The sequence below is a fragment of the Anarhichas minor genome, unplaced genomic scaffold (assembly GCF_050575085.1).
Source record: "Anarhichas minor isolate MPS153535 unplaced genomic scaffold, ASM5057508v1 ptg000030l, whole genome shotgun sequence".
NCBI lineage: Eukaryota > Metazoa > Chordata > Actinopteri > Perciformes > Anarhichadidae > Anarhichas > Anarhichas minor.
This window is the reverse complement of record NW_027466476.1, coordinates 8,390,954-8,406,122: the sequence shown is the minus strand read 5'-3', so window position 1 is coordinate 8,406,122 and position 15,169 is coordinate 8,390,954. Positions and strand designations below refer to the sequence as shown.

General features: G+C 42.7%; 1 protein-coding gene across 1 annotated transcript in view; it reads right to left on the bottom strand.

Moving 5' to 3' along the window:
* The window catches only part of col27a1b (collagen, type XXVII, alpha 1b), a 58,253-nt gene extending 44,299 nt beyond the window's left edge, over window positions 1–13,954 (bottom strand). Inside the window, exons 1-4 of the mRNA XM_076105015.1 lie at window positions 13,902–13,954; window positions 11,901–11,965; window positions 6,604–7,808; window positions 3,679–3,732 (exon numbers count right to left, since the gene is read on the bottom strand). Coding sequence (XP_075961130.1) covers window positions 3,679–3,732; window positions 6,604–7,808; window positions 11,901–11,965; window positions 13,902–13,954 — 1,377 coding nt within the window. The remainder of the gene's footprint in view (window positions 1–3,678; window positions 3,733–6,603; window positions 7,809–11,900; window positions 11,966–13,901) is intronic.
* Between the last annotated feature and the right edge of the window lie 1,215 nt (window positions 13,955–15,169).

The following is a 15,169-nucleotide window of genomic DNA, read 5'->3' as shown; positions in this document are numbered from 1 at the left end:
TTGTCCATCTATCTGCGCGTGGGCGAGAAGAGGATTGAGGATCTTCTTTGCTTAATTAATGAAAAGAGCTCCTGACAAGAAACACATTTAGACATCACCAGCAAATAAAACATACAAGAGTCAGTACGTACATACACACACACACAGACACACACACACACACACTCACACCTGAGGCCTGCAGATGAAGGGCACCTGTATGTCAGAGTCGTGAGCCGGTTTACGATGTGGGTCAATGACTTTTACAGGTGTGACACATGGAGCGCTACTGTTACAGACCCGCTAACACCTTCACTGGACTGCAGGAAGGGAAACTCTCTCTGGCCTGATGACTATTCAACACAATGTATATGAAAGGATCTTATTTTGGCAAGATCCTTGGTGCTAACTGCTAATTAGTGCATCTGGGTACGCAACTAGCAAGTGTTTTTATTAATCCACTAACTGTCAAGTCTATAAAATGTCACATAAAAGTCCAAAACATAAAGGTATTCAAATGCTCGTATTTGAAAAGCTTCAACTAGCTTGTGTCTGGTATTTATGCTAAATAAACGACTGGTTGTTTTCAGTAGATCGGTTTATTTCCAGCACAAAGTGCGATCTGCCTTTTTTATTATTGGGGCCTTGATGTTTCTGAAGGTTGGTGACTACTTCTGTTGCTGCAGCTGTAAATATAAAATGAATCATCAGCAGTACAATAAATATTTTTCATTATCTGGGTAATGGTTGACTGTCTGGTGTGTTACAGTACATAAACATTTTAGTAATACATGTAAAACGGTTTCGATTAAAGGACTACAAATCCAGAGATTTGAGGATGCTCACAGTTTTACTGCCAGTGCTCAGGATCAATGCAACAATAATGAACAAACTGACTCCCGGCATCTTCTGTGAACCTCTTCTGTGAACCTCCTGCCACTTAACTTTAACTCTATAAATGTGCTCCTGATCAGCTTCAGCACAAAAAATAGTGGAAACCGTCAGTGTAACTAATAAAGACAGAAGTTAGTCAAGCCTCTGAGAAGGCTGCTCATTTGTGCCTACACATGTAGTTCATTTCAGAAGAATCTAAATTTTACAATATACAGAAATCAGTTCAGTTCTCTGCAACCAATCAAGCTTTGGCAAAAACAGAGCTTCCACTGCTTGAGCCTCCGTAGACTCCTTATTTCATGTCATAATAGTGTCAACCATTCTTTAACTAATTATGCAAATGTAAAAAATGTCACAGAAACCCAGCGTCACATATACTGACTGCGCGGTGGCAGGTCTGTTTCTCTGCACAAAGCCCCCTTTGATCCGCTCTCAAGCCTCTCCTTCGGGGGCCACGTGAACTCCAGCGCTCTGCCGGGGCTCATGGCTGTGTCGAGGAAGGTGGACGCTCTCGCCCGTGTGAGGTGCTGTTCGGTGGTAGCAGCGCTGAGACTGCCTGCTCAGTAAGGCGAGACACCTTACTGTCAGAGAGGAAAAGTCCTAATGGTATAGCTTTAGCACTTTCTGCTTAGAAAGGTGAGATTAAAATGAGACAAGGGTCTTCCAAAGATTAAAGCTCACTGCTAATCCGACAGGAGAGTACATTCATAACAAGACCTTAGCAGTCTTTCCAGTATATTTATTTAAACTATATATGATTCATGATCTCTACACATGTTTCTACATTATTTTCCCTGAAATATGGACACAAATTGGGGCAAAGATGGCCCAACAATGCAGCAAGTACGTATATGCTTCAAAACGTAATGATAAGATTCAAGCAAAACGGTCGTTCCATTGCAACACCAGCCTGTAGCGCTGCCGTATGTCAAAGGACGTCAGTAAAACGTCCGCCTACAAAGTGCCTAACAAAAAAACCTGTATCAAGCAATAAAAAGAGATTATAAAATATGCATACTATTATGACTATTACTTATTAATGTATTCAAACTTTTTGCCCAGCTTCCCAGAGGAACATAAAGTGAACAATGGACACAAAGGAAAGCTAAAAAAATCCATCACTCTAGGTATTTTGAGAGCAACCTTAAACTTATTCATGTCCAAAATAGTCAATGTAAATTCTTTGCTTAGACTAAAATTTAATTATGTTTATGTTGTGCTACTAGCTACTGGCCAATAGCCGGTTGCTTGGGAACAGAGATGTTAATACATCCATCACATAACGGAATACATCTTAAAGCAAATTATGGGGGAGACTAACTCAAAAAGCGACTTAAATACAGAAGTTACCGTTAATCAACTTTCTGCATATGAAAGTATGGCATGTGTGAAATATAAAATCCTCTACAATAGTGAAAGTCGCTTTTATTCCTACTGTTTGTACAAGTAATGCCCAGACCAAAGTCCACTTAGGAACTTTCTGTCGATCATGTGTGTAGCTGTGAGGTATTTCTTGCTAATCACGTGAACTATCCAGGAAACCTCTTGATGGTTCAAGAAAACAATCAGTGAAAACCTGACCTGCACCCTCAGGTTGTTTTTTTCTTTTTTTTGCGGCCTGCAATCGGGTCTCAAGAGCTTGATGATGAATGAACTCTACAAAGGTTGGTGTGCTACTGCATAGAGCTGCTGAGCTCCAGACAGGGTCTTAAATGCCTTTAATAAGATGGGGACAAAGCCCTCTTTCTTCCTCGTTTAAAGAGATTGGGTTCCCACAGCCCACCCTTCTGAGGCCTAACTGCAGGGCTATACAGCCTCACGGTGCAGCGGCAGGTAGCTCATACGCACACTCCGCAGCAGCACAAGTTCCCTGCAGGAGAACCTCAGCAGGAGTCTGCAAAACAGCAACCAAAACAACGCATCCCTCCATTTTATTTCACTGCCTTCAGGTTCTAGCGTATTTATTTCCGCTTAGGACTCACTGTGATGCCAAATTCAACTCCCGCTTTGTTATTAGGAAGGTGAAGAAGCAGTGGACTACATACACAACCATCAGACGAAGGTCTCTGAAATTAAAATAACAAACTGTCCCTTGGGACAAATCATCTCCCGGCGTGTTCCCTCTTCTTGTATTTCTTCTGAAAACATGAGCTTAAACTAACATCTGCTCTCACTCTGTTTGGTTCCATCAGCAGCCCACGGTTGTAGACTGACATTTTGCTCCAAAATGAGAGATATGGCACCGGAGGACTGAGTCTAATACACTAGAAGCATTCACAGATGTTAGCATAGGAGCTGTGCCTAATTTAAGTGCTGGTACCTCTAGTGTACAGGATTAAAAAGTGCTTGCTCTGGAATTATATATATCTTTACTCATGAAAGTTACCTTATTTATTTTAATGTCAACCTAATACCTACCATATATGTTCAATTCATTCTACATTGGCAACCCACAGATTTGTAGCGTAGGGTTGTTTGCTCTCGAGCTTTTACAAATGGACCTTGGCAGCAGAGAAGCACAGTTTGATCAAACCCGGAGCCAAAGCAAACTAACGTCTGGCTGAATAATGCTCCGTAATCTAAAGATGTCACTGAGTGCTTGATCATGTGACGCACAAAGGGCTTCCATATCAGTGCGCCGCTCACGGTGTTATCTGACTTTAATGCGGATCGGACATGATTAAAGCATCGTTAAGATACGGGGAAATATGTTGGGAACATTTTGTAGGGGAAATGAAAAGTGGTAATGGCAAAAAAACAGAAGAAGGTAAATGGGAAACTGGTCGCTGGTTGGGAGAAACTCACCCTTGGACCCCTCTTCCCTGGCTTTCCTGGCAACCCTGGAAGTCCTTGAAGGCCCTAAAAGGAAAATGTAAAAATATGTCAAGGATGGAGAGAAGCAAGTCTAGTCCCTGCCTTTTGTCGTGTCATTACAAGGGACTCTTGAACAGCCTTGAATAGTAAAAGACAGTTTTAAGTGTTCGGAGTAAAAAAAAAAAATCATTCAAGCTAGATATTGAATCAGTAAATACATTTTAAGCTTTTTTTCTGATTCTACATTGAGTGAAGTTAGCTAGGAGTTGCACGGTGATGTGCTGTTAGGAGCTAGAGCAGTCCTGTCCCTTTGCAGCCAATATAATTTGAGCCCAAACCCACGACAGCGCACACATTGTTGAGTGTGACTCATTGCACTGGCAGGGAGGTCGCCACTGGTTCCAGCTTTACAGCCAATCACATGAATTTTGGGCATTAGCTATAGCTTTAAAACAATTTCATCCATGGATTGGCAAAGCTCTGAAAGGTCGAATCCAATGAGGGGTCAATCTGAGGAACCTGAGTTTGCTTTGAGATGTTTGATTGTTCCTTACATTCCCATGGCTCCAGAAGGTTAAAGACAGAGGAAAAGGAAACGTCCTGAGGCGGCCCGGCTGAAATTGGGCTACTGTAATAATGTCAGATCTATAGAGCACTTTTGTCTCGACTTGGACAGGAGCAACGGCTATAATTATACTCTTTCAGCTAGCATACGCTCTGAAAAGCCAACATGCTTTCAGCAACCTTAAGACTCTTTAGACTGCAACCACCAGGCTGTCCACGCACATGATAAGCTGTTTGAGCTGCGGGCCCTGCTGGGGTGGGCCAAAAGAGAGAGCTGGAGCTCACGTCTTTACGGAAGTTAAGCAATTTTTCATGTATCATGACAGACTTTGTAATATCAGCAAATATCATATGGCTGGAAAAAAAGATATAAAAAGGTATTGTGATTAAACTCGTGATTTACAGCCCTAATCAAAAGCCGGTGTAGCTCACTGCTTAAAGTATTGGAACTTTTAAACTGACGTAACGTTAGGCCTGTGGCACTAGAAAGAGGGGCAGCAGGTAGCTATGACTGAATATCTGTAACGGAAACACTGAATGTTAGAATGACATTGGCACAGAAACTACATTTACTTGTGGATTAGTCACGTCTGGCTGATAGCAGAACTGGTTAATTAATTAAGTCAGTGTCTGCGAGGATAACGACACGGCGTATCAGATCTGTGCACCTCTAACAAGATGCAATTCTGCTGCTGATCAATGTGTTGACAGCCAACAGGAACCCCACAAGGTCTTCTTTAAAGAACCCCTCCATCAGACTGAAGACATCACTTCATTATCTGGCCATCAATTTTGATCCTCAACTCTTCAGAGCTTAGGCCTGTTGAATAATTCATCAGCACTCATGTTATCTATCAGAGCGGTCATGTTGTCTTTAAAAAAAAAAAAAAAAGTGCAGTAGACACTTGTGAGCAGTTGTAACTTATGACTTCTTAAAAGAGACCATGGCCCACTAACGTCAATCCTCATCCCAGTAAATGGGGTTGAAATATGTCTTCCAGTCATCACTAAAAGGGTTCAAGGACAATATTATACTCTATACCTGACTCAGCAATCTGTTTAGACTTCATACTAGTAGAATGGTGAAAGCCCTCAGCCTTTACCATACGCCAGGGACAGATCGGTTTCAGGACTTCTGGCATATGCAGCGCTGTGGTTTCCCTCGCTGCCAAAGCAGCAGAGCTTTACTTAAAACATTCTTTTCGGTCAGACATTACCCAAAACAAGACGGAGAAGTCCTTTTAACAATGGAAAATGTGGGTAACCATCGTGCGTTCAACAGAGGATCAGTGTCTGACGGGACCGTATGCTCAATATGAATGCAGTCTACAGTCAACACTTGTTGATCAATGACACGATTTGGACCACATTTCCCGCCAACACTTTGCTATGAATTAAAGAACTCAAGCTGATCTAATGATGTTCACCTCATTAGTATTTTTTCACTTCTCGCATTTTAACCCGCAGGCGTGTAGTGCGATGTGAGCAATAGCCTGGTAGGTCTCATGTTTCTTTTACAGACATGCAAATCCAGAATATGTGTTTTAAAATGTAATACTCCATGCAGGGTCAACACCAAAGCCTGCCAGTTACAGCCACATATTTTCTGTCTTTATGAAAGTTGTAAAGTCACTCTTACCAAAAAAGTTTGTGGCGGGGGAAAAATTGGGAAAATACTACAGCTTTAAATAACGGGGATAAAGCACTGCCTTCACATGGAGTAACCCTTTATATTCTTACCCTTAATGGTTAATTGTGCTCAAGTGCTTTCTCCTTTTTTTCACCTTTGACTCTACTTTAAAAGTATCCATTCTCTGAGCAGTCACACTTTCTCTCAGAGGAATCTAACACCTCAGCGCCAGCTCCTCCGCTCAGACGAACACTAACCGGCAAAATGACAGAGTATTTCTACCACTGCTGCTAAAAAGGAAATCACACATTAATCGCCAACAATTAGACGGAGCCAGAGAACACACCAACACACTATTGTCAAATAAGCAAACATTTCAGGGATGCTATGCTTGGTGACTGCTAGTACTGATAACCAGCAGATGTTCTGGACATCAAAGAAAGACACATTCAAATAACAAGCTGTATGAAACTTCTATATCATTGTAATCCATATAACTTGGTCGAAAGCATTGAAATATGGCGGTCAAAAGGTAAAACATGCATGTATTATAATTCAAACCCCCTATTTCACAAGATATTCATTCATAAAATAAACACTAAACCACCAAGTCATCAGATAAATGTTCCTGCACAAAGAATCACGTGTTGTGGCTCGAAGGCCTGATAAACAAATGAACATGCAAAACGTGTGTTGTGTTCGAGTGGAGCTTGCAGACTCACCGACGGTCCTGGTTCTCCCTTTTGTCCAGGTGGTCCGTCCAGCAGTGAGAACTGGGTCGCATCCAGGAGAAATATTTGGAAGCCATCTGTTGCAGCTGTAGTGATTGGAACCAGTGAGGTGGGTTCGACATCCTGCACACTGGTCACTTTTGGCTCAGGTGTCTTTGGAGCTTCTGTGGTCGACGGGTCTTCCCGGTGAAGATAGGCGTTTGGAGGAGGCCCCTGCGTGAAAGCGGCGTGGAGGTTTGGCCGCTGCTCAGTCGGTCGGGTGGAAGCGGGTAAATCCATTCTTTCGCCAAAAGGTTTTCGAGAATTAGTATCTCCGTGCTTTGTGTTCCTTACGTCACTGCCATGTGAAGTTGGTTTGGGAAAATCAAACAGACTTTCCAACTCTGGAAGAACCAGCTGAGAAACAGACACAGTGCCAGGTTTCGGAGTGCTCACAGTCTGATATGCAGATGTTTTGTTCAGCATTGACAAGCCGTCTGCCTTTTTGGATATCTCCTCCAACGACGGTTGAGTAATGCGAGAGACGGTGATGTTTGGGTCCGTGGAAATTAGAGGTAGCAGGGGTGGAAACACGGGCCGATACGTGTCGGCTTCTCTGCATTGTTTCTTAATGTAATCACAATAGTTATGAGCTGCCTCAGCAGAAGGATAAATGTCAAACTGACAGACGGCGCCTTCAAACGACACCGAGTTGTGGTTCATTTTGCCCAGCAGGAAAGAGCCCTCCGCATCCAGAGCCTCCTCTTTTTTTGAACGCAAATCCGCGTGGATGCTTCTCTCTCCACAAGAAGTGTGTAAGGAAACCCGGCGGCCTCGGATATCCAAAGCCAGACTGTGCCACTGGCCATCGTGGACGTCGTAGTCGAAGATCACAGCGCTCCTCTGCCCCACGCGTACCAGGATCTTACCCTGCAAGAACTGCACTCCGAGCTGCACTTTCCTTTTCTTGGACAGAACGGAGAAAAGGAAGGCGCCGTTGACGCGATGGACCGACAGGCTGAGGATCAGGGAGAGATTGGCGGTGCTGTAGGAAGCAGGGATGACGGTGTGCAGAGGCGCCTGGATGCGGGCCCTCGGGGTGAGGATGACTCCGGACTTGAAGGGGATGATGCCGTTAGGGATGGATTGCGCGCCCGACGATGACGACCCGCCTGATGTTCGCCCAGAAAGCCCGAGCTGCTGCAGAACATCCACATCTTCAGAGAAACAGGGGAGAGAAGTCAGTGACTCTTAGGTTGTAGACTTCAAGCACCCAAAGATGCCTTTATATTTCGCCGAAATAACTGTAATTTACCACTTTGATAAAAGGCCCAGTCCACAAAGGGCTTCACAGAAGCTCATGAAAAGGAAAACGATTACAACATATAAATGTTAAAATCAAAAGTAACACAGAAAAGGCTAATTGCATAACACATTTATCTTCATACATGCACTTAATAAAAACAAAAAGTGCAGTAATATAAGGGATAATTTTGTTGTGAAGCCAAGCTGGGAGTTCACGAGTTTAAAGTCAGACTGATGGAAATCCTGCGGCAAAAGCAATTTAAAAAGGCTGCATACAATTTCCGTTCGGGCCACACATCAACCTCCAGTTCTGGTGATTGCCGCAAATTATGTAATCGTTACATCAGCGTTAATTAGAAGGATCTTGGGAAGCGGAGGCTGAACGGATCCCTGGAGAGGACAGTGTTGGGGTTTCAAGACACGTATTAGTGCGGAGACAGAGAAACGATCTGACTTCATCTGGTGCTGTCTGTTGATTAAGGACGATCGCTCTGACGGGGGCCCATAAAAACACGCCGCAGTGTTTTCTGCGGGTTTTAATTGCTACTTGCATCTCATGGGAGGAGAGTGTGGGCCATTTTCACACATTACAGTGTGTACTGTATATTGCTCCTAATTGGATCCACAGCTCTGTGTGAGGATTTAATTAAATCAACATTTCGCAGCCTTTATTTCAAGAGCATTCTTTACAATGAATGCACATTTTTCAGCAACAGTGATTATGAGCCTTTTCAACTACAAGCATCTCATTGTCTGCTGGTGACCGAGCATTACAGTATGCACAGAGAGAGGATAGCACGCTGGTTGTGATACCGATTTGACACTGTTCTGTATTTCACAAGAAGTAAAGTTAAAATCAGAGAAAAAAAATCATTGTATTAACCTCTCATTAAGGGACGCACGATATATATATATAGGAGGCGTGATCAATTATCGGCCAACGATTTTATATTATTATGTATTATTCAGATAATTAAACTATAGCCAATGAATAATCTGCTGATGATAACAAAGCTAATTATTTGCATTGGTCACATCTCTGCTAATATTGTGCACCTATTTAACAATACAATACAAAAATGTGACATTATCGGTTATCATATTGGTATCTGCCATGAGATGCAGATAATTAAGGAGTATTGGTATCGGCTGAGAATAATACATGCTGTGCATCACTACTTTAAATTAACTCTCAACTCCAAAAAGAATGATGTCCTTTAAAAGCCCTTTAACCCACGTTGGTGCCAACACCCCCAAAAGAGAACCTCTGAAACAAAAACACCAAGGTTATGCGAAATCTAAGACATTATTTTTGTAACTAAAACATTGAGTCGAATCTGTTTTTGGTTCAAACATCATAACAGACTGGAAATGTTCCAATTACCGTCCTGTTGTCTATCGTTGGGCACCGGTGCAAGTCATCAGTGATGTCAAACAAAAGTGTTCTGTTTAGTTTAGTAACGTTGGAAAAGAAAGAAGAATTGATCCCCAGCCAATCAGCATATCCTGAGTACAGTACATTAAAAAAGAAAGCTAAAAGATTACATATAGAGCTCAACTATCCGTCCTCTTCCGGACTAATACAAAACAAGTGTGTGCGAGACTGAAATGAACTGCTAAATGATGTATCACGGCTCAGCAGAGGAGGAACAAGCATATAGACACTAGACATGTTCGGGAGGGAGACTCTGCTCAGTGTGTGCAGACAGTGGGAGGTCAGCTCCATTGAAAAACCCACACACGGAAAAGAAACATCAAACAGAAACGGAGAAACTCTTCAGCTGAATTCTCCCATATAGCACTCATTGGAATTGCTAATATGGTATGAGGAAAAGCTAAATTGTTCTATCTCTGTGTGATTTGTGATCTGCTTTCAGGGCTTACTCTGGATATCTAAATCTTAGCGGGTAGATGGCGGGCCGCCTACGGCTTCTTCATGACCTCCCGGTGAGGTGAGAAAACCACCAACCGAGAACCGAGCTTGCAACACATGCTGGAGACAAAGCAAAGCTGGAGAACACGACTTTTCTCACAAAGCTGGCACGTGCACGGACTAATGCATTTCAGATATTAGTAGGCCGGCAATGCAGACCCAACATTTCCGCAGCTTCAACTTTGACACCTTGTCTTTTTTTGTAATTTAGGAAAAGCGCTGGCAACTTAATACAACTAAATAAACTCCAAGAACTCTGTGTCCAAAGATGTTTTTTTTACGGTTACACTGTTTCTCAAGAAACAGGGAGTGAATTGTTGACCCCTGATTCTGCATTAATGCATCCTCTGAGCAGCAGAAATGATTATCTTTTCCCATATCACATTCAAATTGACCCGAGAACAATCGGAAATCACAAATGTAGTACATTCCTAAGGGTGTAAGCCTTTATCTTATTACATATGAATTACCGCTTTCTGCCTAGATTGGTACCAAGGTCGAGGTGTGTGTGTGGGGGGGTTAACCAGTAACCATAGGGGTTGCTGGTTTGATTCCCAGCTCTACTCTATACCCCGAAGAAGACTGTCATGTCGAAACGTTGGTGGTCGTCTGTTTTCACACCTTGTTCCCAGCACTGATATGTGAGCCGTTACCGGGAGAAGGCAAGTATTACATATCTACGGTTTGGATGCTGCACTGTGGCTGACCTCGAGGTAAATGTGTAGGGAGTATTAAGTGTGTGTAGCTATGGTAACTGTGCAAAAAGACTAACATTGAAAAGCCCGTGCACATCGACAGTTGAGTTTCTTTCTGCAGTCTGAGGTCAAGACGTAGAAGCAGTGACTCGTGTCACTGCAGAGGAAAGCGTACAGCACACCGACGCTGTAGTACGGCCAGCACTAATCTAAACGAATCCATGGCTTGTGATTGGAGTCACTTTCCATACGCATGATTTTCACTGCGTACTATGTAGACAACATAGTATTTATCCTACAAATGATGCAGAACACTGTGCAGGTTTTTATATGGCACATTTCATTCGAATATGAGAACACATCCCTGCGTATAAAAGTGTTTTTGTGTCTCTAGACACTCAGCAGTCATCATTGGAGGAAAATATCAACTGATGCAGCTAGAGTTATAGAGAAAATTGCCAGAAACTGTTCACATTGAGGAGCGCAGTGGTTCACGTTATCAAAGGGCATCTATCTAGAAACTGAAGAGAGCTCTGATTGAGTGAGATCTGGTAGATTTGGACTGACAGCGAAATCAGACAAAAGCATGCTCACAAGGGTCTTTAAATAGTGTAACAGAAAGCTGAGTGCAGCAGACATCAAGGCTCGGCTGAAAGTGTGTCAACGTGAGAAAAGAGTGCACTTCAACTTAGCAGAGGAGACTTTGGGAATCAGGCTAGACGGGCCATGTAAAACCTCGGAAACTTTTACTATCATATATTTAAGGCATCAGAAAGAGGTGTGAGGCTTGTTTGGGTTCAGAGACTTCGACTGAGCCATTTCCAATTACATCTAACTCAATAAATGTCCAAAGCTGAGAGTATGGGATGTCGTGAGAGCAGAGTGCGATGCACCTCGTGCTCAATTTGCACGGAATAAAGAAATTCCATGAATCTTAAGCCGGGGTTTTGTCTACAGTTACAAACTAAATCCAGTTCAAGTGTTCGGTACACAACATCCACTTCCACGGGACAAGGGCGGAAAAGAGTGGCCCATCTCCTACAAAGGCTTAAAATATTTTCCAGGGAAGAGTGAACAATATTGAATCAGTTTTTTGGCCTTGACAAATCAAACAGTGATGCTGACAGAGATACGGCTGACCAAGCTGTTAATGGAAAACAGTGATGCTGATCACATCGGTCTGGGATAATCCCTGGATAAACAAGGGGCCCGCGCTGGGCAATGCAATTACTTACGGTGGATATTTTCACGTTCTTTATCCATTCTGTGTTCCATACCAGTTCATATAATGATAATGTGACATAGTTTATCTTCACAGTCTGGGAGGCACATTTGTGACACTGTCTGCTCAGAAATGTGTTTGCATGTTTGCTTACCTTGTGCCTGTGCGAGCCGTAGAGAGCAGGTGCAAGAGAGTATAGTCCAAAGAATCAGAATTCTCCTGAAGAGGAAGACAAAGAGGTTAGAAATACAATGTAATATGGCAGATAATCAAGGCACACATAATATTTGTCTTTACAAATTCATAAATCGTTCAAGTATGTTTTGATTGTTTGGTCTCTAAAATGCCAAGAGGTATGATCATTTCCCATAAAAAAGGTAACCAGAGCCCTGAAATGTTGTCCTTCATTGTCTTACTTGTTGTGATCAGAAGCTTAACGCTATCATTTATTTATTCAATTATTCATAGTCACATGAAACAAAGAAAAGCAAGATAATCTTTGCATCTGCATAATCTGCGGCGACATTGAATCAAAAGTTGCAGAATTATTTTTCTACCTGTTCAGGAACTACGGGCGGAAAATAGCAAATACTAAAACCTGCTCATTCCATTACCTCTTTTTTCATATCATGTTAATGATCTTTGTGTAATGTCCCTGATCAACTGATCAACATAACACAGTCCAAGTTACAACATGAGAAGCTGAAGTTGACAAACTAAAATGCTCGACACTCAGTTTCTATGAACTCCTGTATACAGATCTGATCCGATGTGACGCTTTGATCAGAGTCAAACATCTGCTTCAAGACAACAAGCTTTGTCTTACCTTAACGGCTGACCTCCAGATAAGCTGGAGCTGGGTGAGTGCACCTCTGACAAACGCCAAGTGAAAGATAAAGAGACTAAGGTAACAGAACTCATATATCAATGCTGTATGTGATCTTCAACATGAGAACCGTTCAATAACTGAGACAAACCGCCTTTATTACAGCTCGTATATTATGCACTTTCTGACTGCAGGTTTTAAAAAAGTAAACCCATAAAAGACCATGTAAGCCTTCAACTGTAATTAGACCGACTGTTTTTACATGACAACTGTGACATTTATCATCTCATGTCAGCCAATAAACAGTTAATTTTACACCATGGATTTTTCTTGAGACTTTTTTTTCTGGAGACAGGAGTGTTGATTGCTCTTTCGTGAAGATAATGTGTCTCTGAAGGTGTTGAGTGTGAACTAATCGCTACTAGCACCAAGGCTTTTTTACACTCTCGGTGCTGATGTTTTGTTCGTATGCACTACGTGAAACCGGACGCCTGTTGAGCGAGCGATGTTTGAAGTGAACCGGGCTCAATGACAAGTGCCATAATGAACGCACTCACGGGAAATCTATTACATTTGTGGTTTCCCAGAGAGCAGCGGGAAGCCACTGGTCAACCACTGACACACTGACTGACTGTCTGGAGCTTTGAAAAGTGCCCCTCCCTCCTCTTTACGACCCATCCGCTGCCCTCACACTGACATCAGCAAAGAAGAGGAAGGAGGGGGATGCAGTTTGTGATCAAGTCTCTCATATGTCCAGCAGTGGTTGTATGATGCAACATTTTGACTTTTATTTCCCCTCCCATTGGGTCAGCCGGGCCAACCAGCTGAGTGAGATGCACAGCTGGGAGGGGAGAAAGGGGGGAGGAGGGGGGGGGGGGAGGAGAAGACTGTCTCCTCCCCTCATACATCTCCCTCAAATCAGTCCCAGATCGCTTGGCAGCTCAGTCTAGTACAAGCTGCAAAAGACACAGCTTCAAGAACAGTCCAGCAGGCTACAATGGACTGTCTAACGAGCAGAAATGTGTTTCCATAAGCTATCCTGCAACTTATTAAAAAGTGCAGGCGTTCAAGTTTAAAACGGACTCATTTTTTGAATATGAACATGTTATTTCTCAGTATCTGTAAACATGTCTACTTGTGTAAAATAGCACAACTTATATCAATGCTACTTGCATCCTAACATGAAAAACGCTGTCAAATGGACGTTAATTCAGACGCAGGCTGCGATGTCCAAGAGCACATGACTTCATATTAAACCTGTATTCAACAAAACAAGACAGGGAGACAAAAATAGCAATTTAAGGATGACTTAAAAATGTATCGACTCACCCCCCGACTCCAGCGCTTTTGAGTTCGGAGTGCGGGGCATTGTCCGGCTCCATTGCGGTTACTTCATTCTTTCTTGGGAGTTTTTACAACAGTCCGGACGAGGCAGATAAAGTTTTTCCATTCCAGGTGCAAACACTCCGGGAATAACCAGCCGTTATTAGACTGCTTTCTGTCATTGTCTTGTCTCCTCTTGTCCCTGTAGTCTCCTTCCAGAAGATGAATTTTAAAAAGAATTTTAAAAAAGGACGCTCCGGAGAGCTCCACCTGTGCGCTTCCGATGTTTGTTCCGTCTTCCTTTTGCGCGTTTTGTAAAGTACAATGAACCTCAAGTCAAGTCTAGTGCAGCTTTCCCAGCGAACCGTTGCAGGACAAGACGACGGCCGCCGTTGTGTGTGTGTGTGTGTGTGTGTGTGTGTATATGTGTGTGTGCGTGAGTGTGTGTCGACTTCCCCAAAATGAAAGTTTATTGTGGACTGAGGAAAATCTTGAGCACCGGGAGAGGGGGAACACCTCCCTCTGTCGCCCTCAGCTGACATCGAGGGAAACCTATTTGTAGCAGAGACGCTGCAGCCCCTTCAGCTCAAGGTGAGTCTTTTTTGGGGGGGAAGAAGCAGGAACCAGGAATGCATTGTGTTTATGTTTATATGATGCTGGTCAGTCAGCTGGCACGTGTGTTAATAATTAAACGGATAAATGTGCATCTGTCAGCCACGAGCACTTTTATTTGGCATTTGGAGATTTTTCTGGGCTGCAGCAAGAATTTTTACATTTTTTTTAGAAGATCAGGGTTTGCTTAGTTGTCTGTGCCACACATCACAACCTCAGCTATATAAACAACATGGCCGAGAAATCCTCCAAATGTTTTATGTTTGAATACCTACAGTACCAACCGAGCAAACTCTGCTGATGAAAACCTTGTGATGTGGTCAAAAGGCTTCTACAGCAAGCAAGTAAGTGGACCTTGAGTTGAGATTGTTTTGTCAAATTAGTTAGTGCTCTCCTGTGGACAAACCATGCAATGGCAACTCTGTTTCTAAATGACTACGGACAGTTTAAGTGAGTCCCAATCACAACAAATAACCTCCATATAATCACATCACCAATAAACTGTCTTTCTGAAATAAATTCAATTTCTTTTGACAGTTGTGGTATATCTTATTATCTTATCTTTTACAGTATAATCAGTTTGACAGATGACGATTTCCAGTGTTAACACTCTGATTGTTTGTACTACGTTCTACCAAACTACGGTATACTATGATTGACAT